Source organism: Leguminivora glycinivorella, chromosome 19 (assembly GCF_023078275.1).
Source record: "Leguminivora glycinivorella isolate SPB_JAAS2020 chromosome 19, LegGlyc_1.1, whole genome shotgun sequence".
Classification (NCBI taxonomy): domain Eukaryota; kingdom Metazoa; phylum Arthropoda; class Insecta; order Lepidoptera; family Tortricidae; genus Leguminivora; species Leguminivora glycinivorella.
The window spans coordinates 4,374,491-4,401,514 of NC_062989.1; the positions used below are offsets into that span (position 1 = coordinate 4,374,491).

General features: G+C 37.2%; 3 protein-coding genes and 1 long non-coding RNA gene across 5 annotated transcripts; 3 read left to right on the forward strand and 1 right to left on the reverse strand.

Moving 5' to 3' along the window:
* Positions 1 to 457: 457 nt before the first annotated feature.
* On the reverse strand, positions 458 to 2,234 carry LOC125236477 (leucine-rich repeat extensin-like protein 3). The gene is made up of 4 exons (XM_048143294.1): positions 2,113 to 2,234; positions 1,655 to 1,704; positions 1,544 to 1,572; positions 458 to 1,396 (listed from the first exon to the last, which is right to left on the reverse strand). The coding sequence occupies exons 1-4, from the start codon at positions 2,209 to 2,211 to the stop codon at positions 525 to 527; spliced, it is 1,050 nt and encodes a 349-aa protein (XP_047999251.1). The 5' UTR covers positions 2,212 to 2,234; the 3' UTR covers positions 458 to 524.
* A 943-nt stretch (positions 2,235 to 3,177) lies between these two features.
* Positions 3,178 to 4,801, forward strand: LOC125236481. Its single transcript, XR_007178209.1, has 3 exons — positions 3,178 to 3,306; positions 3,778 to 4,300; positions 4,478 to 4,801. It is a non-coding gene; the product is annotated as an uncharacterized LOC125236481 (long non-coding RNA).
* A 2,930-nt stretch (positions 4,802 to 7,731) lies between these two features.
* On the forward strand, positions 7,732 to 8,978 carry LOC125236480. 2 transcript variants are annotated; one of them, XM_048143300.1, is made up of 3 exons: positions 7,732 to 7,808; positions 7,963 to 8,022; positions 8,423 to 8,978. In XM_048143300.1, the coding sequence occupies exons 1-3, from the start codon at positions 7,773 to 7,775 to the stop codon at positions 8,933 to 8,935; spliced, it is 609 nt and encodes a 202-aa protein (XP_047999257.1). In that variant the 5' UTR covers positions 7,732 to 7,772; the 3' UTR covers positions 8,936 to 8,978. The 2 variants fall into 2 exon arrangements, with proteins under 2 accessions (XP_047999257.1, XP_047999255.1); XM_048143298.1 differs by lacking the exon at positions 7,732 to 7,808 and having other exon boundaries at positions 7,839 to 8,022.
* A 1,588-nt stretch (positions 8,979 to 10,566) lies between these two features.
* LOC125236729 (fatty acid synthase-like) lies at positions 10,567 to 26,846 on the forward strand. The gene is made up of 30 exons (XM_048143649.1): positions 10,567 to 10,588; positions 10,888 to 11,027; positions 11,793 to 11,985; positions 13,125 to 13,236; positions 13,747 to 13,950; positions 14,146 to 14,262; positions 14,358 to 14,536; positions 14,855 to 14,997; positions 15,478 to 15,681; positions 15,967 to 16,153; positions 16,671 to 16,833; positions 17,366 to 17,535; positions 17,636 to 17,787; positions 18,745 to 18,928; positions 19,028 to 19,176; positions 19,389 to 19,573; positions 19,659 to 19,778; positions 21,272 to 21,389; positions 22,058 to 22,270; positions 22,348 to 22,494; positions 22,581 to 22,690; positions 23,482 to 23,647; positions 23,710 to 23,881; positions 23,969 to 24,081; positions 24,161 to 24,325; positions 24,426 to 24,610; positions 24,892 to 25,041; positions 26,160 to 26,366; positions 26,446 to 26,554; positions 26,664 to 26,846. The coding sequence occupies exons 1-30, from the start codon at positions 10,567 to 10,569 to the stop codon at positions 26,844 to 26,846; spliced, it is 4,662 nt and encodes a 1,553-aa protein (XP_047999606.1).
* Positions 26,847 to 27,024: the final 178 nt, after the last annotated feature.

The window sequence follows — 27,024 nt, forward strand, 5'->3', positions numbered from 1 at the left end:
TTTTTTATAAAATATTGTCCTTTAGAGCATTTTTTTTTATTTCATTGTATGTTTGAGAAAAGCACTATACATGCCTCGGCGTGAAAACGGATTCCCGGCCTCGTATATTCGCTCGGCCGTATATACCCACTTGGCCGGAAATCCTCATTTTCCCGGCCTCTGATGTAATGTACTATTTCTGATATTAATACGTTCTAACGATCACGGAAAGGTATTATTTTTTAAAGAAATTAAAAAAAGAAACACCAGTGACAGAAGTGACAGTTGATATATATATCGCTTTTTATATATTTTTTCTTTTTAAAACTTTACCTACCCAATTGTGTACGTACAAGTACCTACTGAACTAAACCATCGCATCGCGTGCATACTTGATGAAACGATAGCGTAGGCGTGGCCCAGTTTAACGAGCTCCTATACAAGTAATTTGCATATTGTTATAACCTAAAATCAAATGTACGCCATTATAAATTTGTGATAATAGTGTTTATTGTAATAAATATGACTTAAACTATATAAAAGTATTAAAAACATTTGCACTTGCACGGCGGCAGCAGCGGCTTGGGCTCGAGAGAGCATGGAATCGGCGGAGGCACGATGAAGCTCTTCACGGGGATGGGCAGCGGCGGCGGCGCGCAGCCGCACGGCGGCGCCGGAGCAGGGTAGTACGCCGGCGGCGGCGCGGGCGCCGACAAGTACATCGGCGGCGGCGCGGGAGCAGGGAGCACCAGCGGCGGCGGACACGCCGGCGGTGGTAACGCTAGCGGAGCCGGTAGCGCCAGGGGAGCCCGCGGTGGTGGCAGCGCGTACTGGGGAGGCAGCGCCTGCAGCAGCATAGGAGCTGGCGGTGCAGCCGGCTTCTGATATACTATCTGCGGTGGGGGTGGAGGAGGAGCTTGGAACAAGATCTGCTGTGGAGGCGGCGGTGGAGGGGCCAATAGTTGTGGTGGCGGAGGTGGCGGAGCCTGTAACAACAAGGGCTGCGGCGGCGGCGGGGGCGGCGCGTAGATAACTTGCGGCGGCGGAGCTACCGGCGGAGGGAGTAGGCACGGGGGCGGCGGTGGCGGCAGCAGCAGAGGCGGTGGACACGGCGCCGGGAGGACTAATGGCGGAGGCGCACACGGGGGCGCAGGTAAAACTAGTGGCGGCGGCGGTGGAGGCAGTAGAAGTGGTGGAGGACACGGCGCTGGCAGGATTAGAGGTGGTGGTGGTAACGCGGGCAGAGCACATGGGGGCGGTGCGGGTAAAATGATAGGCGGCGGAGGACACGGGGGTAACAGAAGAGGAGAAGGTAAGCACGGTGGTGGAGCCGAATAGAGAAGCGGTGAGACTGGTGGTGGCGGCGGCGCGTTCGCCGGCATCAACAAAATTGTCGGCGGCGCATCAAGACAGTCGTCTGTAATAAGATTGTAGTTAGCAAGGTCATAGGACAAAATGTTTAGTTATATAATAGTGTAAAGAGGGATTTACATAGTCCTTTAATGATGGCATGTTATTTGATAATACTTTACCTATTTTTTTTAATAAATAATGTTTTACATACCTAAAAGAAGCTTCTTCGGCTTCAACAACCTGTAAAAAAATGTTTTAATAAGTATTTAGAAATAATTTGTATTACTTGATTTTACAGGTTCATACGCATTGGAATACTTACGACGCCAAAGCTGCCTTCTTGCATTCTTTCAATTCTTTAAGTGTCTCAAGCTGAAATAAATAAATAACATCAACAACAAAATAATAATACAACTGTAATTTTATGGTTTTGCCAATTGATCCCGACTTTTATAACTGTACCTACTATAATGGATGTAGTTTAGTAAATAGGATCCATACACTTATTTTAGCCTGTAAAAATATTAAATACTTCAATCAATACAACTAGCGAACAAATCAAATTATTTAATTTTTTTTTTTGATTTGTTATTTTTCAAGTAGGTAGTCACACTACCATATATAAATTATGAATTGAAATAGAACGGCTAAAACCCGACTGAACTGATGTTTTTTTCTTTCGTGTATGATATCTATTTCAAAATATTACTTCAATAAATTTTTGTAGTGTTCCTTGGTACGGTTAGAAAATTAGTAAGGTTTAGAAACTAGATATATTACCAGGCATAATCCCTTCTCACTGCAACAAGCCTCTACTTGTATGTGGCTCGTAGTCAGAAGAAATATCCCTAGGGAGGACCAAAAAATGTCCCCCCCCATTTTTGGTACTTCTCCAACACAAACCGAAAATATTTATGAATAAATGCTTACCTCAGAATCGTATATAAACATACGATAAGGTGGTTTCGTATGTTGACGCGATAAAATCAGTGATATCGACTGTATCGATAGGCTTTCGATCCTTGGAAAGTTGCTAAAGTTCTCCTATGATAAGATCGAACGTGTTGATATAAATTAACAAGTTATAAAATCGGATGAGGTAATAAGCTAGGTTTTATTGTGTAAGTAATCGATTGTTGAACAACACATGACATTGTAGACTTCTTGTCTCGAATTCATACGAGAAATACCTACCCATCTCTGTACTGCACTCGGTATCATACCATATTTAGGTTTGTATAATTTTCTTAGGAACTATTGAACCTCGCACAGTTAGTGAGTTTTGAGAAATTCTGAATTCTATTACAAAGAGTACCCAACTTTCAGAAAATTTATGTATCAACCTGGCATCAGCGTGTGGTCGATCCTATAGGAAGTTACAACACATGGTACAATTGTGAACGTGGTACCTAAATGAAAAACTGCAAAGCAACTGAATTCCATTTATGTGTTTATGTAATTTTACAGATCGCGGTGTAGCCTAATAGGTTGTATATAATCAAGTACTTATATGCATACCTACGAGTAGTAAAACAATGGCGATTTAATCTTAGAAAAGGTTTTTTGTGTTTTTACTGCTTGAATTGTGTATATTTTCTTTATTCTGGCCTTACTACACTCATTACAGCATTAACTTTTGAAAAAGTAAAATTAATAAAAACAGTTATCATTGTCAACAGGAACTGGAATATCATAATTTAAGTAGGTACTTTCTTAACAATGGGATGACGATGACGCAGAAAATACAATACGCAAATGAATACGTTTGCACAATAAACCCCTTTGTTGTGTAACGTGTTTTATCGAAAACAGATTTGATAATAAACAAACGTAATCTTTTAAAAAGAAAATTATAATATTTATAAAGCAATCGAGCCCGATTTGTTTATGTCATATACAGAAATGGAGGTTACTGGACTTGACGCAAGAAGGATATGTAAATTAATAATATTACTGAGTTTATTCTTTATGTTCGTAAGTATTAGTTAATTTGTTATTCTCCAACTTAAAAATACCTTTATTATTTACCCTTATTAGTTAATAGGATATATTCCAATTTAAAATGCAGATACAGACAGTATCAATTCAAACGTCGCCGATTAGCCTATGGGTCAAAGAGTTCTACGTTCCTATTACCAGTATTACCTAATATCTTAACCAAAAGGGCATATTTTATTCATAAGGTGTATGACTAGTGCTGCTCTTATTTTGTAAGCTTTTCTTATGGAGTCAATTAGCAAGCCTTTTTGACATTCCTTAAAACAATGTGTACTCGTGACAATTAGCGTTGCATCTTCACGCACTTTGTTCGCATTAATAATTTTTAATGCTAAGTTTTATATAAATTTCGAAAAGTATTAAAAGTTTCATCCACTACTGTTGATGCTGACTGTACTAATAAAACGGTTTGATTCCATTTTTCATATATTCTAATTATTCTTGCAGATTCAAACATCACATGGCATAAACCTTGGCCTAATCGCTGGTGATTTAAAGCGGTCTGGACCTGGGCCCTTAGTAGTTCGAAAAGTATCACACAATTCACCAGTCATCATTAACGTTAATCCCGGATTACCAAAACTTCCTGGTATAGCAACCTTACCAAATCCTGCGCCGAAATCACTGAAACTTCCTTGTTTAGCATCTTTAGCTCCAAAGCCCTTACCAAAGTTACCAGCGAAACCTCCGCCTAAACTTTTAAAGGCTTCTAAATTGAAAAGATCTCCCTTATTACCCTCACTTCCTCGATTGCCTATATTTCCACCTCCACTTTTATTACCTCATTTGATACCACCTGTGATACCTCGTTTGCCGCTCCTTCCTATTGTACCACCTATAATGCCTGTACCCACTTTATTACCGCTCCTGCCACCTTCGCTGCTCAGAGCTCCAAGGCTGCCGACATTGTCACCATTCCACCCGCTTAAATTACCGACTCTCGGAAAATCTCCACTGGAGAAAACATTAGGTACCGTTAAACTGCCGCTGACAGATAAATCAATAAGAAGAAAAGTTTCTAAAGACTTGCTCGACCTAAAAATTAAAGGTTTTTTGACTGCTCATGAATACTATAGGTTCAAGAAACTATTACTTAAGTGAGTTGTTTTGAACAAAGTTTGATTCAAATACATAATTATCTTTGCAGGAATATTTCGACGTAAGTCTATTCTGCGGCGCCCTTTTAGTTTGTTGTGATGTGTGAACAGTACAAATGGACGAAAAGAAACTGTGGGAATTTGTGAACTAAGCAGTCATTGAAATCAACATCATCGGATTATATGCAAGTGACTTATATACGCAAAAAAGAAGAATATACGTTTCATGATTACCAGTAATAAATATAATAATAATAATTTAACTTAGAGTAACTATTTCATACCTACTTAAAGGGTTTATTCGCGATATTATGTGATGAACTATAACGAATAATATGATATAAGCAGGATGGTGAATGAATAAATTATTTTTGCCTTTATTTTTTATTTTATTTTTAATAACACTTAGAATTAAATAACAGTAAGGGAATCTAAACCTTAAAGTAACATAATAAATAATATCTGCTTAATAATAAATACATTCATAAAGTATCCACTTAACTTCACATGTACTTAACTTCACATGTATTGATATATTTAAAAACATATTTTACTAGCTTTTACCCGCGGCTTCGCTCGCGTTAAATTCGACAATTGCAGAATGCTCCATACACATTTCCACCCCCCGTTTTAGGGAAGTGAGCGGAAGTTAGAAAGAGACAAAAAGTAGCCTATGTCACTCTTTATCCCTTCAACTATCTCCACTTAAAAAATCACTTCCTTACACCGTTTTGCCGTGAAAGACGGACAAACAAACAGAATGGATAGGTACTAAAAGTACTTATTTTAGGGAACCGATTGTACCTACAACTTTTTGACCGACTCTCTCATTAGAAAACTCAAATATTAAAACATAACCCTAACTGTTGGTAACACTTGGTGAGACATTTTGATAACAGAGACACCAAAAATGCATTAACTTAATTCGCATTAACTTGATTCCTTTATAAAGTACTAGTTTTTGCCCGCGGCTTCGCTCGCGTTAGAAAGAGACCAAAAGTAGCCTATGTCACTCTTCATTCCTTCAACTATCTCCACTTAAAAAATCACGTCAATTCTCGCTCCGTTTTGCCGTGAAAGACGGACAAACAAACAGACACACACACTTTCCCATTTATAATATTAGTATGGAAGAAAATTTATAATAAGCACTCGTCATTCTTAGATGGGGCGGAAAAAACTTACAAATTATAAATATGAACATGCAGGTGGTTGAAAATGTGATACTGACAAACATTTAACAAAAGTTCCTAATATATGTATCTGCATGTTGCCTTTATCATTTTAATTAGATGTTATCTTCTAAAGTGCAATTAGTTGTAATAAGCAAGTCACTTTCTCTCGAGCTTGTAGTCCTTAGCGAAGTCCATGATACTCTTAACCCCGCGCATGGCCATGTCTTTAAGCTTGACTAGTTGAGCGATGAGCGGGTAGGCGAAGGGTCGGTCCTCTGCTCTGCTGGTGAAGCAGTCCCAAGTCTCTGGCTTAAGCAGTGAAGCCCGAACTAGCCGACTGCCCTGAAAAAGAAAACATTCAGTAAGTATTAAGAACTACATGCACAAGGGGACAAAGTGATTTCATACAAATTTTAACTCGATGTCTTAATGTGGCTGCTAGATTTTACCTATAAATGATGATTTTGAATCATAAATATTGAATAAATTGACGAATTTGATTTATTTTGATGTTTTATAGTCAGTATTTTGTTCGTGTTGGTGTGGTGAAAAATTTTGTGTTTCACTCGTTGGCAAAGTTTGTTTAACCTTCGTGCCTTGATACCCTCGCAACGCTCAAGATTCCACTTTTTGAACCACTCGCTACGCTCGCGGTTCAATATTCGAATCTTTCGCTTGCTCAGGTATCAATATTGGCACGTGCGGTTAAACAGTTGTTTAACTACTTTGGCCCCTTGTAAAACAAATAACTATAGTATTTAAAACGACCTAAGTGCATTATAAGCGATAGTCCTTACAGGTTTGAAAGATTCAAACGAATTATCTGCCAAGTGGGTCATGAATCAGTAATCAGTATTTATAATGTGTAATTTAAAATATTTTAGCAACAAAGGCTGTATGTTAAAGATAAACTATCTAGACGGAGAGCATATCTGCAACTTTGGGATGGAACAGGACCACGCTCGACGACCGCGCGTCGCCACTCACCGCTGTGCGATATGGTTCACTTAATGAACGGACTCCTACGCACAAATCCACAAGTGGACATCTTCACTGATAACTGGCCCCAGCTAGCGTCCAGGTGCCTCGACTACTGCGAGAGTAAGGTGAATGACATGACTGTGAAATTGTGAATGACTGAATAATTGAATATATGTAGTAATTATTAAATGTATTTTTTAGCATAGTCAAAATAGCAAGTGTAATTGGTATTTATAACCGTTCTTGTGTAATAAAAAAAAAAACTCAAATATTAGTTCCATGGTATTTTACACATTGCACTTTGATTACAGAGTATTTCTACAATACAGTAGTAATGTTTAATAGTTATTTGTTATACAAGGGGGCAAAGTTGTATTTTAACGCCGAGTGTGGAATTGAAAAACGAGCAAGTGTAAGGATTCTATAGTTGAACCATGAGCGTAGCGAGTGGTTCGAGAATAGAATCCTGAACTTGCGAGTTTTTTTAACACACGAGAAGTAAAATACATTTGCACCCGAGTGTAATACTAAACTTTTCCCGAGCGAAGCGAGTGGTTCACTATAGCGAGGAAACTAAAACGCAAAAAATGCGTTTATTACTGCTTCCAGTAGTTCCACGGGTGGTAAATCATCTTTATTACTAGATTCACCTACATTTATCAATTTTAAAGCAGTTAATTTGACTTTATTCAAGGTCAAATTACTTTACCCACTAGTGGATAAAATGCGTTTTTACCCGCTGGTATTAAAGGACAAAACACATGTTTCCGAGCTAGTGAGGGGAAAAAATAATAACGACAGGTACCAACCTCTGTTGCAGTCACAACAACTGCGATGACCACCAGCAGCTTCACAAACGGATGCCTTCCTAAGTTCATTCTCAAAGTAAAACTTGGCAATCAAATAAAACAAAAGACCACCGGCATAACAGCTGCGAGTTATCCACTGCATCGTCGGCAAATCTACTACACATTTAACGAGGATCACTCGGAAACGAGACACGTAAAGTCGATAAGACACAGGAGATATAAATGTAATGATTTGTAATGACTCCGTCAGTTGTGTAATTGACCTTGTGCGAGTACAAGAAGTGGGTCGCGTAAGAACAGCTTCCGATTTGCTGACAATGCGTCAAGATGTGAAAACGTGCCGTCCCTCAGACTAACATGAACCGAGTGTAGGTTTGGAAATGTATCGAATAGCGGTTGTTATTGCTTTATTCGAGGTTAATAAATGTTTTGTTTATTTATCGATCTGTAGGTAGACAATAGCGAACTGCTTTGTTGACAATTGCGACTGCCTCGTGACAAATAATGGTTAGTTGCATTTTAGTAGTTTCAACAGTGCGCGGTGGTAATACGTGTTGTTGGGTGTTTCAGGTGGCTGCCGCAGCGCCGTCGCCTCTGCGGGTTACCATAAATTGTGGATCACATGAAAGCGTAAGTAATTACAATGAGCTCATACAATAAGATTCAAACATAAAAATATACAAATATACATCAATAAATTAATTATTATCCTTTCACACTTCATAACCTTCATTGATACCCGAACCCGGTTTGATAATCCTAATTTGTTATTGCGTTTTGACAGTGTTCTAAAAACAAACGTTAATTTCGTCTTATAGATATTAGATTTTTCACATGAATTATCACCATGTTTAACTTTATGACACGACTCCCCGGAGCTTCGCTTGGTAAGTAACCCCAAAAATTGGCATATTAGGCATTAGATTTTACGAAAGCGATTGTCATCTGACCTTCCATCCCAGAGGGTAAACTAGAGTGCAGGCAAAACTAGTTTATAATATGTATTATTAAGTTTAATTCACAATTCCAGGATTCATCTATCCTCCGTTCTATCTCAAGAACTAAAGCAGCACAGAACAAGGGGACTTTTGATGTCAGTTCATTTTGTGACCTCATCCACAATGCTATCCCAAAAGCAGTACAAGATGGCAGATTCGTTGTGGCAGACCAAGATGACATGGACCAAGAAGGATACGGTGACACTCAATCGCCCATATCTATAGCCCCACCCAAAGGCTACATACCAAAACTCGGTTTATCCAGAATCAACAAACCAAAGCTAAGAATCCCGGCAATAAAAGTTCCACGGCTAGATCATGCACTTAACAAACCATTGAAACCACCGGTATTAGGATCGTCAATGATCTTCAAAACGTACAGAGATTCTTACGAAGAGCCAACAAGCGCGGAAAAGATGGAGCAGTTCAAGAAAGGAGTTCAGAAAATGTTACACTTCGTAAAGATACTCGGGCAAGTGGACCAGTACCTGACTGAAAGGACTAAGATCGTAATAGACAAGCTTTCAAAAACGTTTGCAGAATAGGTTAATTTTATACGTTTAATTTATTAAAACTTTGTATTTTTATACGCTACAACAACGATGCCTTTTATTGACTTTACCTAACACCCATGTAAGTAAGTACACTCACAAAAATGTCCAATATTTTACCTGCATGCTTACGTCATCCTTTGTAGAGAAAAGTGACCCCCCACTTGCATAGAAGTTACTGTAGGTACTTATAAAAGTAAAAGTGAAAGAAGAAGCTGTTATTATGTGCGTAGTTATTATTAGTGCGAGTGGTAGGAATAATCGGCAATTATATTAAATCATTAACATTCTGTAACTTACAGTCTAACTAATTAGGGTTTTTCCTGTATATACCTACAGATAGAGTGGGGATTATTTCCTTTTTAAATAAAAAGTACCGAAATAAAACCAAGGGTTATTTATTAAATATTTTAAGGGGTCCGTCTTTTGTGATAAAGCGATCATGGAGTGAAAACTTTGTGATGTGATGTGACGTATGGAACCCTTGAACTGAAAGTTCCGCTCGCAATTATAACATAAACTCGTATGCACTATTAATAAAATTGACTATTAATTAATTATTATTTTTAAGTTCATAATTAATTAATCCTAAATTACAGTTATTTTTAATACATAAAATTGACTAAATGACAATTAAGTAATGATTTAATGCTGAACACCGACATGGAAACCTTTGCATATTATGGATATTTCTTTTCCGAGAAAAAAAAAATATAATACAAATTTGTTAAAAAATATAATACAAAGTTCACTGTGCAACTAGGCGGAGTGAAAACTAGTTTAGAACTTGAAAAAAAAACCGGCCAAGAGCGTGTCGGGCCACGCTCAGTGTAGGGTTCCGTAGTTTTTCGTATTTTTCTCAAAAACTACTAAACCTATCAAGTTCAAAACAATTTTCCTAGAAAGTCTTTACAAAGTTCTACTTTGGTGATTTTTTTCATATTTTTTAAACATATGGTTCAAAAGTTAGAGGGGGGGGACGCACTTTTTTTTCCTTTAAGAGTGATTATTTCCGAAACTATTAATATTATCAAAAAATGATTTTAGTAAACCCTTATTCATTTTTAAATACCTATCCAACAATATATCACACGTTGGGGTTGGAATGAAAAAAAATATCAGCCCCCACTTTGCATGTAGGGGGGGTACCCTAATAAAACATTTTTTCCCATTTTTTATTTTTGCACTTTGTTGGCGTGATTGATATACATATTGGTACCAAATTTCAGCTTTCTAGTGCTTATGGTTACTGAGATTATCCGCGGACGGACGGACGGACGGACGGACGGACGGACGGACGGACGGACGGACGGACGGACGGACAGACGGACGGACGGACGGACAGACAGACATGGCGAAACTATAAGGGTTCCTAGTTGACTACGGAACCCTAAAAACAGCTTTCATAATTACCGTTAATTGCTTATTGTTACAATACAATTAACCGAATGCATTATTTGAACTCTGAACCATATGCGGATCTCATTATAAATGTCCATATAAAAAACAATACGGAATTCGCGCTTCGAGTTCGTTCACAGCATTTCCTGGAGACGATCACCTCGGGTCCGTAAGTTTACTTATGAATTATTTAATTCAGCTTTAAATAAATTCGCTATAACCAAATGGTCTTTATAGATATAGATAGTTAAGCTTTCAGATTTAAGGTGCATACCTATTTACATTCACTTTGAAAATGGCATTGTTAGTGTATTTCGTGTGCATACATACTACATACGTCTGAATAGTATCAGTAGATATATGTCATTTAGAGTTTGATACCTGATTCCTCTTAATAATGAAGATTGTCTAAGTTTAAATTATACCAAATTTGTATAAAAAGTATAATAACCCTTCATGAATTTGCACGTAACTATAATACTTACTTCGTTTAATTTAAGTACATGTATTACGTATTGTGACTCACGTGTTCGTTATTATTAAAGAACCCACGATCGAGCTGGTCGCAGCGCCGGGCCCAGGTGACGCTCCACCCGCTCCAGAGGCCGTTGTGATCACTGGCATGTCGGGACTACTGCCCGACTGCCTCAACGTCCAAGAGTTCGCTGAGAAGCTGTATAATAAGGTGAATATACCTACGTAGTATATTGACAGAAAATGGCGCCTGCGCTGCAGGAAGCCACGATCGAGCTGGTCGGAGCGCCGGGCCCAGGTGACGCTCCACCCGCTCCAGAGGCAGTTGAGATCTCTGGTCGCAGAGCCGTCGTCGGGCTATGGCGACGCCCCGCCGGCAGAAATGGCCAGGATATGGTCAGAAAATTAATTTCAACTATGACCACCTTTTATGACAATAAATAAGCTATGCCCAAAAAGTTTGTACATTTGGATCACGTCTCCGATTTTGATAAAAAATTAGGCTGATAGAGTTAATGATGCTGACCAAGATCCACTAGGTATTCCAAAATGTCAAATGGAAATTTAGTTAGTTCCTTTTTTGTTACCGAAAATGTATCGAAATCTGGTAACAAAAAAGGAAGGGTCCATACAAACCACCTGGGACATTTTGGGAAACCAAGTAGATCTTGCTCAGCATCGTGGACTGTATCAGCCTACCAATTTTTATCAAAATCAGAGACGTGATTCAAATGTACAATTTTTTCGGGAATTGCTCAAATACCTCAGTAACTTGACGTTATTTAACCATATACTAGAAAGATGTTGGTGTAGATAACGTCGAGCTATTGAGGATATTATGAAAATTTAAAAATGGTATGACACATAAGATAACACCTTCCTGCAATAAAACAGCCTATTATTATCATCTTTCTTTGTCAATCTTCTCGTAACCAAATTTTGACTGCTATTAATGTAACTTTAATTTGTGTCACAGGAGAACCTAGTGAAAAATTACAAACCTCGCTGGGACTTCGAACACCCGGAGTTGCGCGAGTACTACGGCCGCATCCCAGGCTTAGATCGGTTCGATGCCCAGTTCTTCATGGTGCACTTCCGCTTGGGCAACACGCTCGACGCCATGGCGAGAAAAGTGCTGGAGCATACTTACCAGGCCATTTTTGACGCTGGTAGGTAGAATTAGGAAAACATAGTGTAAAAGTACAAACCTCGTTGGGACTAATAATAAATCAATAAAATAAGAATACTACGTCCACTTCTCGGGCCTAGACTGGTTCGAAGCTCAGTTCTTCATGGTGCACTTCCGCTTGGGAAACACGCTCGACTCCATGGAGTGGAAAGTGCTGGAGCACACTTACCAGGCCATTTTTGACACTGGTAAGTAGACAGGAGAACATAGTGGTAATTGGTAAAGTACAAACCTCGCTGGGACTTCAAGCACCCGAAATTGCGAGAGTACTACGGCCGCATCCCAGGCTTAGATCGGTTCGATGCCCAGTTCTTCATGGTGCACTTCCGCTTGGGCAACACGCTCGACGCCATGGCGAGAAAAGTGCTGGAGCATACTTACTTACCAGGCCATTTTTGACGCTGGTAGGTAGAATTAGGAAAACATAGTGTAAAAGTACAAACCTCGTTGGGACTAATAATAAATCAATAAAATAAGAATACTACGTCCACTTCTCGGGCCTAGACTGGTTCGAAGCTCAGTTCTTCATGGTGCACTTCCGCTTGGGAAACACGCTCGACTCCATGGAGTGGAAAGTGCTGGAGCACACTTAGCAGGCCATTTTTGACACTGGTAAGTAGACAGGAGAACATAGTGGTAAAGTACAAACCTCGCTGGGACTTCAAGCACCCGAAGTTGCGAGAGTACTACGGCCGCATCCCGGGCCTAGACCGGTTGGATGCCCAGTTCTTCATGGTGCACTTCCACCTGGGCAACACGCTCGACTCCACGGTGAGGAAAGTTCGTGCTTAAGTTATGATCGTGCTTTTTTTTCTCAAGTTCCCTTGAAAAAAGCTGTCTTTTGAAATGATTTCAGACATTTTCTGGAGATATAGAACTAAATTTTTTAGAAATATATCTTACAAATATTATTATTCTCATTTAATTATACAGTGTGCCTGCTACAGGTAATATAGCAGGGTTGCGAAATATATCGCAGCCATCATATCCGTTCTTTGGTTTAGATGAATGTACGTACGCTAATCTAGTTTTAAGATATATATCTACTTCCGAAAGGCCGAAAGTTGCCTATAAATATACGATGTGTATTAATTCAATCCATAATCCATTACTCTTCAGGAATAAGTCCTGCAGAACTAAGCACACAGCGCGTGGGGGTGTATATCGGCGTCGGAGCCAATGAATCAGAGAAAGGCTGCGCGTATGGTGAAATTGGCTTGGGAATTTTAGGGTAAGTCTCTGTTCCTTAGAAATCGAAATTCTACCGTCAAGATGTATCGTCAAGAAGCCGGTGCCTACTAGTTTTGCTTCACAAATAGAAAGAACTTAGATTACTTACTATTTATTTTTTGTAATTTGAACGTTTTAATATGTATTTCTCGCTTATGTTATAGGTGTACCTACCTTAAAATAATTATACTTAATGTATTTAATGATTGAAAATAAAAAAAGTGAAGGTATGTTTCTACTAATCCAACCAGTGTAGCCTGCAGTCGTACATCTCTATAGAATTGTACTAAATACATGTGTTACATTTAGCATTATGTGACCTAAGTTTATATGTATATACATACGTCACGTCCACACTTTCATGTTTCAAGAATAGTTAATATTCCTTCATCATTTACTAAACAAGTTTATTTAATAGAGTAAGCCCTATTTTTATTTAAAATGTACTACGTTACAATGTCTGGTAGAGATACTGTCTTCCAATTAACGAATATCTTATGATCCTTGACAGGTGCAACCGCGCGATGATTGCCAACCGCGTCTCATACTGGTTGAATGGAAAAGGCCCGTCAATAGTAATGGATTCATCTTGCCTTAGCTCTCTGTCGGTGTTTGAGAAGGCATACAATGATATATCAACCGGCGTTTGTGATGCGGCTATCGTCGGGGCCAGCAAAGTACTATTGCATCCGCACTCTTTGATCCATTACCAAAGGTTCGCTATTATTATGATTGAATGTATTAATATTATGTAGTAACGAAGACTATGTCAAGAAAACGATAATTACACAAATTTCTACTCCTGCTTATAGAAAACATTAGAAAAAACTGCTAACAATCTTTAATTGTTAGCAGTTTTTTCTAATGTTTTCGATTAACTAATAAAAATAATACTCTTAATGCATTACAGAATGGTGCCCAATAACGAAGACGGGAAAGTGAAGTGTTATAGCGACAATGCCGATGGACAATCGTGCTCTGAAGCTATAAATATTTTCATTTTACAAAAATATAAAGATAGCAAAAGGTCAGAGGATATTTTTTTTAAACGAAGATTTTTAAATCTATGCATATTTAGAAAAAATAAATAAAGAAACAAACATTTTATTCTTTATTTTTCAGAGTTTATGCTTCGCTTTGTCATGCTAAAACTAAATATGGTGTCGTGGATAACAAGGATTTCATGAACAAATTCGGCTTTGAAAGAGATCCCAAAGCCCTTGCAAAATTTCTTCGAGAATTCTACACAGAGGCTGGGGTTCCGCCATCTTTAGTAGAATATGTAGAAGGATTCGGAGCAGGTTCGCATTTATTCGTGACTTTAAAAATTACATCCTTATTCAGACAGACACCAAAAGACAACGAGAAATAAAAACATCATCCTCCTTGCGTTATCCCGGCATTCCCCGCGGCTCATGAGAGCCTGGGATCCGCTTTGACAACGAGAAGTAAAATATAATATAAAATAAATAAATGCGTAATGCTACCTTAGTAACCAGCCGTTGCCGTTTCTTGCACATGGCAGTGCATTTGGTGAATCTTTGCGGCTTTTAAATCAATGTCTACGCCATTTCTGGTTAACATTTGTATCCTACATCCCATAATGTTGTAACTTTCAGCCGTACCCGAAGCTGACAAATCGGAGTTGCAGGCGATAGAAGAAGTATTTTGTAAGGATCGCTCGAACCCCTTGCTAGTGGGCAGTGTGATGTCCAACATTGGTTACACGGAAGCCGCGTCTGGTTCAGCAGCTATTTTAAAAGTGAGAATCAAACCGGATATTTCTGACTAACTAAATTACCTACCTACAATCCAGTGATCAAATTGTATTAATTACATTGAAAGAAGACACACAACCCTGGCGGTTTAGCACCACTAGGGTTCTCGTTCTCGGCACGCGAGTCCATTCGCATCTAAGCGCAACTTCAAGTATGGACTCGAGCCAGTGAGCGCAAACTGTACTAGACCTTTTTGACCCCCGACGCAAAAACGACGGGGTGTTACAAGTTTGACGTGTCTGTTTGTCTGTGTGTGTGTCTGTCTGTGGCATCGTAGCTTCCGAACGGATGAACCGATTTCGATTTAGTTTTTTTTGTTTGAAAGCTGAGTTAGTCAGGAGTGTTCTTAGCCATGTTTCATAAAAATCAGTCCACTATGTCGCGGTCGGGGTTTTTTTTCAAAATTTTAATTTTGTGGTTAGGTTATTTTAAACAATGGTTTACCCATAAAGTTGTTTGTGCAGGTATTATTGGCATATCAAAGAGGCGAGTTGGCAGCAAACCTGCACTGCGACACTCCGCGAAAAGACATAGAAGCGCTACGAGATGGTCGCATACGCATCCCGGCTGAAAATCATCAGTTCCGGCGGACCTACGCCGCTGTCAACGGTATGTCTGCTACAGGGCTTAACGGGCATGCCCTGCTTGCAGGACATTACAAACCCAAGGTATATTGACATCAATTAATATTCGGTAGCAATCATTAAGTCACTATTTTTAATACGTCGATAGCTAACATGTATGCAGCCCGCCTGCAATTAAGTAGCTAAGGTAGTTATTAGGTAAAAACACACAATTAAAAGCTAAATAATACTATTTAGCTTTTAATTGTGTGAAATCTTGTTCAATATAATTACCTCGGGAAAACTGTACAATACATATTTGGATAGATAGAAAAATAAGTTTCAAATTAAAAAAAATGTATTTACTATCATATTATTTCACTATTTCAGGATCTTTCCCGTTATCAATCAGATATTCCATATTTGGTCACTATGTCAGGCCGCATAGAATCTGCTGTACAAAAATTAATTGATCATTTCAAAACACATACCGTGGATGCTGAAGAAATTGCATTGTTACATAATATTCACAAATACCGTATTAATGGACACTTAGCAAGGGGATTTGGAATATTTTGTAAGTATTTTTTTCTCGGGCTGGTCCAGAATAATAATAGTATAAGCAATGGATAAAATTAAATAGCAGTTATAATCTGACATATTTTTAAATAATCTGACATATCGGGTGAGCTGGGCCCTGTAACAAAAGAAAAATAAATATATGTAGGATACTCCTTCAGCTGACCAACATTTGTAGCGACTTTTAAAAATAACTTGTATTGACTTTTATCATCCTTGAAAGGTTTTCCTAAGAGGTAATATATTTCGATTTTTTTTAAATCTAAAGCGTGACAGACATCGTTAATGACAGCGATAATGGTGTACCTACATTGAATCTAACATTTATTTTAGTATGAAAAATCAAAAATTTTAAAACTTCATTTTTTTTAAATAGCTGGTTAGTTTCAGGAGTATACCTACAATTAAATTTTTCGCTTTTACTCCAGTGCCCACTTGGTATATTGGATTACATTTATTATAGCAAGATGCCAATGTCTGAAATTATATAATTAAAACCCTTATTTTAATTACAGCCACAAATGCCAACAACGAAACAGTAGCCCACCGTGAAAAAGCAGACTACTATGACGACGCACAGCGGCCACTGTGGTTCGTGTACAGCGGCATGGGATCGCAGTGGGTTGGCATGGGCACACAGCTTATGCGTGTACCGGTCTTCGCAGCTGCTATTGAACGGTCAGCTATTTATAACTATTATTAAAACTTAGCTCCTCAGGACTAGAGTCTAACCAAGTTGATAACAATTTTGATACCACAGATTTAACAAGATTTTAACGTCAAACTTCTATCAAATATGTAAACTGTGATGACAATTGCTTAAGGGCACATTGAGACGGTACGAGAACTCACATACGAGTCTTATTACATTACGGTATTTTGATGGCTGTGCAAAATTGTATGTAACCTCAACAGTCCGCAATGTAACTAAAATCGCATGTGAGTTCGCACGCCGTCTAAATCAGGCCTAACACAAAGAGCAAAGTTTGCCCTATCAAAATCGTTGTTGACTTAGCAAAGTCTCACTTTTTTAGGGTCCAGTAGACATGTCCGTTACAGCTTTTATTGATATAGCTATACCATACAGATCTCCCAATAACTAAGCTGTTTCCATAAATTTGTAAATTATTTATAACATCAGTTTCTTTATTATTAAGCCATCGAAAAGTTAATAACTAGGGATTAATAATCCTTTTTTATTTAATTCTAGCTGCCGAAAAGTGCTCGAACCTAAAGGCGTAGATATTATACATATTCTAACGTCTCCCGAAAAAGACATCTATGAGAATATCCTACATTCGTTCGTTGGGATTGCTGCCGTTCAAATAGGCCTTACCGATGTTTTGACTTCCATTGGCCTAGTTCCCGACAAAATAATAGGTAACTGCCGTTTTACTCGTACATCTTTATATTATGATTGACAAATATATATATTTAGTTAATGTTAAACTAATACCCGTTAATATAATTATATTTTTAGGACATAGTGTCGGAGAATTGGGGTGCGCCTATGCTGACGGTTGTCTAACAGCGGAAGAGATGATATTAGCCGCGTATTATAGAGGACGTGTGTCTCTGGAAACGTCTCTGATCGTGGGCTCTATGGCTGCTGTTGGACTTGGTTATGAAAAGGTATATTGAACCGATTCTTGTATCTCAAGGAAATTATATACTGTTGGTTACTAGGTTTTAGTTCGAGTTCTAAGGCGTCTACATATTCTACTAAATTAGCAGACATAGTCCGTATCACAAAAGGCACATCCTACAGGAGAGTCTTAACTCTAAAAGATTGATTTTCAAGTGAAGTTCCCCATAGCAACCGCGGCGCAGTTGCAGTTCCGAGGCAACCTGCCAGATCCTACATTGGGGCAAACGACGCAACAGAGCCACGCTGCTGTTACGTCATCGCCCAAATCAATTGACAACATTTCATATAGACTTATATTGACCGGGATATAGACCGTGATTACCTTTTTGATGATGATGATGCATGCAACTGCGTCGAAATATCGGGAGCTCGACAAAAATCAAAAAGGTAATCACGGTCTATATCCCGGTCAATATAAGTCTAATGAAAATAACCGTGAATCATTCAAAACTCATAACATTTCATATTTTTAGTACTATGTACCTGCGATTTCATAGCCACCTATCTATAGTTTTATATGTGCGCTTCTGATACTTAAAGCTTTCGCTCCTTACCTCTAATCTCCATACTACGAGTGGTGATAAGTGTCACAGTCAAACTCAAGTGACATCCCAACCGGAAGATTTTTTGGTTATAGTGGCAGCTCTGAATGGTCTCAATCAACTACGTAACGTCACTTCCTCTTTAAACTATTTTTAGATTTTTTTTTTACTAAAAATATGGAAAAAAAAAATATTATTGTGATCTACATCTACAGGCGTATATCTCGAAATGGTTTTCGATTTAGGGACATTGAAAATGTTGAGACGTTGTTCTCTTTTTTCTCTCTCTTTTTTGTTATGTATGGTTTTACTGTAATGTCATGTAAACATTTTTTACTAATAAATAAATAGCTGATGTGTATTTTCCCTGATTTTCTAGAAACATTTGTTGTCTTTAAGATTTTAGCCATGTTACCGCCAGAAATAGAAGTGGCGTGCCACAATGGACCCGAGTCTAGTACCATCTCAGGACCTGCCATCGTTATGCGCGAATTTGTTGCTCAATTAACAGCCAAAGGAATTTTTGCGAAGGAAGTGCCATGTTCTAACATCGCGTATCATTCGCGATACATTGCTAAAGCAGGTAGATGTTTAATCAAAATTATTATTCACTTTACATATTTATTATCAATATATTAATTATACTGTTGCAATAAATTAATATACTTACTCGTAATTTCAGGGCCTGGGCTTTTACATTATCTGAGTGAGACCATAAAAAGCCCTAAACATCGAAGTCAACGTTGGATTTCCACGTCTGTACCACAAAAAAGATGGCATGAGGACACTGCCAAGTATTCCTCGGCGGAATATCACACGAACAACTTACTGGTGCGTACTGAAAACTATATTTAATAAATACTTAAAAAATGATATCTAAAACTGATTCTCAAATTTAAATAGCAGTACAGCCTACTTACCTCCGTTACCGTTACATTCACAGTTATTATTATTTTTTCATTGGATTAGATATTTTCGTTATTTTTAATGCAGTGCTAATTATACGATTTGTATTTAAATATTGAAATAGCAATATTTTTTAGAATCCAGTGTTATTTGAAGAGACTGCTCGGTTAATACCAAGCAATGCTGTGGTAGTGGAAATTGCACCTCACGGACTTTTACAAGCCATCCTCAAGAGATCTTTACCGGTCAGCTGTAAACATGTACCTCTGGCGCAACGAGGACATTCGGACAATGTTTTGTTTCTTCTTGAAGCTATCGGAAAGTACGATAATGTTAAACTGGTTGTTATAAAGTATAAAGATTAAGATTAAGAAAGATATATTGATTACAATGCTTTGTATTTTCAGTTTGTACATGAACGGTTATGACGCCAACATTGCGGCTTTATATCCTCAAGTAGAATTTCCTGTGTCGACAGAAACTCCCTCTCTATCTCATTTAGTAGAATGGGTATATGCTGATCATTGGTAAATAAAATCATCACGATTCATAATATGTCCATTATAGCATTATAAAAATAGAAAATACTTATTGCGTTTTCCATTTTCAAGCTATGCATGTTTAGGGCAGATTTTTATTTATCTGTTTGACTTTTTGTTTCCAAATGTGGATTTTTTTATACTTTTTCTATGAATCGTGAGCTTTTTCAATTCTACATGATTATTTTTAGAAATATGTTTTCCACTGAGTTACAATTTTTCATAAAACTTGTGTGGTCGTCACTCAGAGGAAAGTGAAAAAATGTATGAACATTTTTGGTAATTCTTTGTCTCCTATCAGGATCGGAAGAGCTCGCGATACTGAGTAGAGAAGCATGAAAATTTCCAAAATTAAAATAAAAGTGAAATCAACAAAAAAATCTACCCTTCTAGACATAAGCATTTAAGAAATTGTATTTTTAAGGAAATTGTGTCTTTTTGTTCCTGTGGATCGTGCATATGCAACAGTATATAAACCTATAATCACGACTTATGACGACGAATATGCCTATCTTGTAGGACATATTATTGAGGGTATGTATCCAATTTAAAAAAATAATTATATACCTACATAGAACACGACACAGTACATATGTGGATTTAGAATTTAGTTATATATGAATAATAAAAAAATTCCAGGGACAAGAGTATTCCCATTTGCTGCGGCTTTGGTGTTAGTTTGGGACACTCTAGCAATGTCCTTGTCCAAGCCACGACGTTGTGTTCCAGTCAAACTAAGCAATATACATTTACATGTACAACCGCGCATAACAGATAAAGAAGCTCTTCATTTAACAGTGGCTTTGCAGAAAGGTACTGGCCGCTTTGAGGTATGTAAATCTCACTATTGTAAAGCCATTCCTATTCGCATTCGTTATTATGCAGTTAATGACAATTATATTATGTTTTCAGGTCTTTTATGAATATGGTTTGATTGCAGAAGGGTATATCGTTGCTCTTGCTCATACTGTAATTGATGTGGAATTAACTGAAAAAGATTATTTGACAGTAACATCACATGATGTTTATAAACTACTTCACGAAAAAGGATATGACTACAAGTAAGCACCCATACCAATTTCGGAAGATCATATGTGCGATTGAATAAACACTATTAAGGACTCCTGTTTTTATTTTAGAGGTGAATTCAGAAGCATAGTTAAGACCGACTTATCTTTTGAACAAGCCGAGCTAATTTGGAACAATAACTGGGTAACTCTTATCGATGGCCTATTCCAATTAAATGCACTTAGACGATCACATTCTGCCATTTCTCAACCAACACGTATTAAAATTTTACACATAAGCCCACAAATAAGTACACAGCAAAAATCACAAAGTCTTGGGAAACCAAACTACATCGATGTGGAAATCAATGAGTTGAAAGAGTTAACGCGGTAAGAAATTTTCAGCATAAACTAAAAAAATAACGTAATTACTCCTAAGTAACTGACGTTACTTATCGAAATATCTAATTTTAGGTGTAATAGCATCGTAATGGAAACAATAACGTTCACGGATAAGCCATATCTCATGAGACAGACTGCTGAACTTAAAGCATTACAGTTCTTTCCATTCTTTCTGCAAGAAGATACTGATGTAAGTTTTCAATTTTCAAAGATGGGTTTGTTTTTAAATATGATTTTACATGTATCCTAGGTATAGGTCTCACCCACTACTATGATTTTTTCAGATCGTCACAACATTATACATTTTTATGCAAATTATTATGGAAAATTTGCATGACAAGACTATAAACATATTGGATGTTGTTTGCAACGAACCATCTATAATTGATTGTATTCAAAACTTACTAATTGGCCCCCCGGAGATAAAATATGAACTAACTCGAGTGCACAAAACTGAAATGTTTTCAACTAAAAACTTTAGTCTAAAACCTGATGTCCTGATAGCAAACGATCTTCTTTTGGATAAACAAGTAAGTATCTCGTTACTTTTGTAAATATTTTAACAATTTATACCAAAATACATACCACTTAGTGCACTAATAGAACTCGAGCTACGTTTTTATTCTATATTTTTGTTTTAAGGTTTTTGAAATCCTATTCCACTGCCTACCAGCAAATACTTTCATAGTGACCATTGGAGTTGAGACTGAACTTCTCTATCCAGCAGCCGTCTACAAACCTGTGTGTGTGAGAGGCCAAGGACAAAACAAAATTGAATTAGCTGTTTGGAGACCGTCACAGAGCACTTCCAGTACAGCGCTAACTGTCCGAAATTCTTCTGAAATTGACTTTTTACAGGCTACATGCTCTCATTTACCACCTCAAAATAAACTCCTTGTTCTCGCATCTAATCCTCCACCATTAGGTATGAAAGAAATAATAAAACAGCAGAAGAAACTTTACAATCGCAATATTAATGTAGCTATTGTCAACCATAAAGATACAGTATTATCCGATCCAGAATTAGATAATTTGCCCAACTTCGACTTGACCTACAATATTTTAAACCATGTAAGTTAAAAACAGATAATAATGCAAATCTGAATAACCTGTATAATTCACAAAATAACGCCTACTTTTTTTATCAGGGTCAATGGGGCGGAGAATACTACATTCCTTTGCCAAAAAATGTGACTCCTAAGCAGACGGTAGCATTGCGAAGTACAAAAATCGGCAAGCTGGATTCTTTAAATTGGGTGGAAGTACCTGAAGTTAGAGAAGGAGTATCAGTCAAGGTTAAAAAATATATAGAAAACTGTAGGTATATCTTATGGAGTTTATTTTGTCCGATTTTATTTAAAATGTTTTACTTTTTACACAGGTGCACTATGCAGCAGTTAACACTTATGATGTCAAAAGAGCTCGAGCCGAGATTCCTGTCGGTGATGAGAATGATGGATATGGACTTGACTACAGTGGAATAACGGATGGGTAATATATTATAATTTTTTCATCACATTTGCTGTTTAAAGGTCTCATTGCGTCTACGTGTACTGAAGAATAATGTACTATTTTGATCCCAAGGGAGTTATGGATTTGAAAATTAATACTATGCGTACAAGATTTTTTTCATATTTTTTAAACATATGGTTCAAAAGTTAGAGGGGGGGACACACTTTTTTTTCCTTTAGGAGCGATTATTTCCGAAAATATTAATATTATCAAAAAATTATTTTAGTAAACCCTTATTCATGTTTAAATACCTATTCAACAATATATCACACGTTGGAGTTGAAATGAAAAAAAAAAAATCAGTCCCCACTTTACATGTAGGGGGGGTACCCTAACAAAACATTTTTTTTCACTTTCTATTTTACCACTTTGTCGGCGTGATTGATATACATATTGGTACCAAATTTCAGCTTTCTAGTGCTAACGGTTACTGAGATTATCCGCGGACGGACGGACAGACAGCTTCGTGGCCTAAACATGGTACTCGACTGAAAAGCTTTGTAATATCACGATTGTATAATAGTATTTTATGCAACTGGTGGTTAAAAGAGGTCAAAAAAGGTGAGTGGCGTGGGTAACAATTTGAGGCGAAGCCAGTAAGGCAGTATGTTCTCGACTTGCACTTGCTCGCCAGCCTGCGGCTGTCCCGAGTTATTGACACTTGTTGTCAAAGTCTCCCTTACCTCCCTTGTTGCACAATGTGTTATTACTACATTTACACTTATTTAACGAATATTCAAAACAATTAATTCGTTTCATTTATTTTTAAGTGGAGAACGTGTGTTTGGGATTGTTCTGGATGGATCCATATGCAATCAGGTGACCGCTCAGCCGGAATTGTTATGGCCGGTACCAGATCACTGGGATCTAGAAGACGCAGCTACAGTTCCATTGCCTTATTTGCAAGCGTTTTATTGCCTTGTGAGTATTTTCATAGTCCTGGATATCCTTACTGCTATATCTGTGGATTCTAAAAAAGTATATATTTTATTAATTAGAGGATAAAAACGGAAATACGCGAAGGAATGCGGGTGTTGATACACGGCGGCGCAGGCGCACTTGGTCAGGCAGCTATTTCAATAGCTCTAGCCAAGCGTTGTGAGGTCTTCGCGACCGTAAGCGATGTCGGCAAAAAGAAGTTTTTGCAACAACTGTTCCCGGAGCTTAAAGGTATGTGTATGTCCAAATAGGTATAATATATATATACATTTTTGCTTGTTTTTATTTGTGATTATTCATGTGCTAATATTTTTTTAGCAAGTCATATCGGAAATTCTCGGGATGGAACTTTCTCTGATATGATTTTAAATGCGACTGGTGGAAAAGGATGTCATATCGTTATTAGTAATTTAAAGGGGCAGCTCAAAAATGTAGGTAAAATAAACAATAGAATGTAAATCTACAATCAAACTATTTTTATATTTATTAATTTAATTCATAATTCTACAGGAATCGCTAAGTTGCTGCAAATCTTTCGGGACAACTCTTGATACCGTTCAAATACACACAAGAGATAACTTTACTTACGGGATGTACAATATGACAAAAGCAAGATCATACGTGCCGGTAGATTTTATGGAAATCTTTAAAAGCCGTAATCTGGACCAATTAAAGGTAGAACACAGTTTTTCAAGCAATGTTTCAATTTAACTGTAGCCTATTGGCAGAGTCTCGTTGATTTTGATTATACTTAATGGAAATAATGTTTTTTAAGGAACTACATTTAATGGTGGTCAAAGGCATATCGGAAGGATATGTCCGTCCGCTTACTCGAGTTACATATTCACCTCAAGAAGTATCACGCGCCTTCAGACTGCTAGCGGCAAGCAATCATCGCGGCAGGGTGCTGATCCAATTTGCTGACGAAGATGTTCCTGTTACATTACTAGCGCAACCTAGGTATTATTGTGCATTTTAATGTTATTTTATAAGATGCGTTATGATGGGATAATAACCTTAAAAAAGTTTTCTTTTCGTCTAGAGCAAGCCTAGACAGGAAGAAGATAAAATGAAGATAAAAAAAAATAATAATAATAATAATTAGGTATGGAAGTAAAACCATTATAATAAATATTAAAGCTATATGCTACCGGACGTTTAAAGAAAGCGATGTCATCAAGTACCTAGTTTAAATATATAATTATAAGGAATAGAGCTAAACAGTCGACCGTTTCTTTTAGGCTTATTTGCTCACATGACCACCAGCAGTTGCTAATCAGCGATGAAGACGTGCTGTGCTTGCATTTAGCGGACCGACTAATCAGGCGTGGAGCGAAAAAGCTGCGCTTGTATCTACCACGACCTTCGGGTTACGTCAATCTTAAACAAATGTAAGTACTTGATAGTCGTGAATATAGTCACCAACCTACTCGTATCTAAGAGATATTTCCGGCTGTTGACATAATACCTAGGGTTCGGGAAAGAATAAAGAAACACCAGTATTTTATACAAAATCCTTTATTATGTACACCCTAAATAAAATCTAACTCAGTAACTTGGTAGAGCAAGATTTGGTTCGTTAAATTGTTATTTACATCAAGTTCAGTTCGATCATAAAACCTAGGAAAAACACAGATCCTATGTGTAACACCATCCATAGATCAAACTAATTTAAAGATAAACCTACTTAGATTAAACCACCACCAAACAAATTGTTGTAAACAAAAATTATTACTCAGTAAATGTGTGACTCTTAATTTTCAGTTCTGCGATGGAATTCTGATTTCTATCCGTTATTAAGACGCTACGGGAGCGAAAATGCTAAAATGGAAAGGAGCCCCCCTTTCAATTTGGGAATTTCAGTTAAATATACTAGTGTTATTAACTAAATTTATTAGAAAAGATTTTAGTTAGAAAAAAAAAATGTCCATTAAGAACAACTCAGTTAAAAGATATTGCGAAAAAAACTTTAAAATCGAGGTTCCGCTCTCGACTGTTTCCTCCTTCAAAACTTATTTAAACGGAACGAAATTTGAGAATCTGAATGACTATGAAATAATCTGTGTCGGACCGTTTAGATTTTTTGGCTAATTGTTACTGATCTAGAGTACATACATACATACATACATACATACAATCACGCCTGTATCCCATAAAGGGGTAGGCAGAACACATGAAACTACTAAAGCTTCAGTGCCAGTATCACACCTTTTTTTGAGCCATATTGAAAAAGGCCGTTTTTAGAAATTTTTGATTGGCTCTAGCGTCTTTGAAAATAAAATAAAAAACAAAAAAATCAAAACGGTCCGACACAGATAAAAATAATAATAATCTATGTTGAAAAAATCATTGCTCTATGTATCTTCAAAAACCAGGGAGGAAATAGTCGAGAGCGTTTGTATGGAGAATTGACCTGTATGACCTGTATTGTATCGTCTTAATAAATACAGTAAATGAACTGTCAGCCTTGGCGGTTTTTGGACCATTTTGACGCGTAGTCCTTTTGCAGTATATGGCGCGAGCAAGGTATACATGTTGACACTGTGTTTAATGATATTTGGAGAAAGGAGGAATTGACTAATTTCTTGCAAGACAGCAATGAAATTGGAGCAGTTGAGTCTCTGTTCTTTATAACAAATAGTGACCAATCAACAGCGAAGATATCTGCGATTGAATCTTTAGATGCGGTGTCCAGAGGATTATTTCCTTTAATGAGGTTAGTAATATCAGTATCACTAATATGCCACAGGAAATAATACTTTCATAGGATCTTTATTAATGGTATACTTTTATAGACATTTTACAGTAATAAGTGAACATCACCATTTTGCGAGAGAAATATGTGAAGATCGAACATTTTATGGGCTCCCATCACTATCTTTACAGCTAAAAAATATGGATCAGGTACGTGTTCGTTTGGACGTTATAGAATAGTACCGTAACATATATATTTTTGTTAAAAAGTTATTGATCAAATGTATGCCTACAACATTTCGTCTGTTCTGATTTTCAGTTTGATGAAATTGGATACCCAAGTCATGTGATTGAGGGTGACTTTAAACTAAAAGTGCAAGTTGCCGTAGAAATTATTGAAAAAGCTCTTTGTAGTAAATATCCTGTTGTTTGTGGTTATGCACAAAATGGACCACAATGTACTTTACTCGAACAAGTTGCTCTTTTACCAGGTAATATTTGATTACAATTTTCAGGAAGGATATTAATGATAAATTACTGAAAAAATCTCAGTACGCGTTTTATGAGACTTAACTATCAAGGGGTTTTAACTATTGTACTGATACATAAAAATACGAATAAGACAAGCTCAACACAAAACACCAGGTAGTTCAATAATGTCTCTTTGTTTGTCTATTATA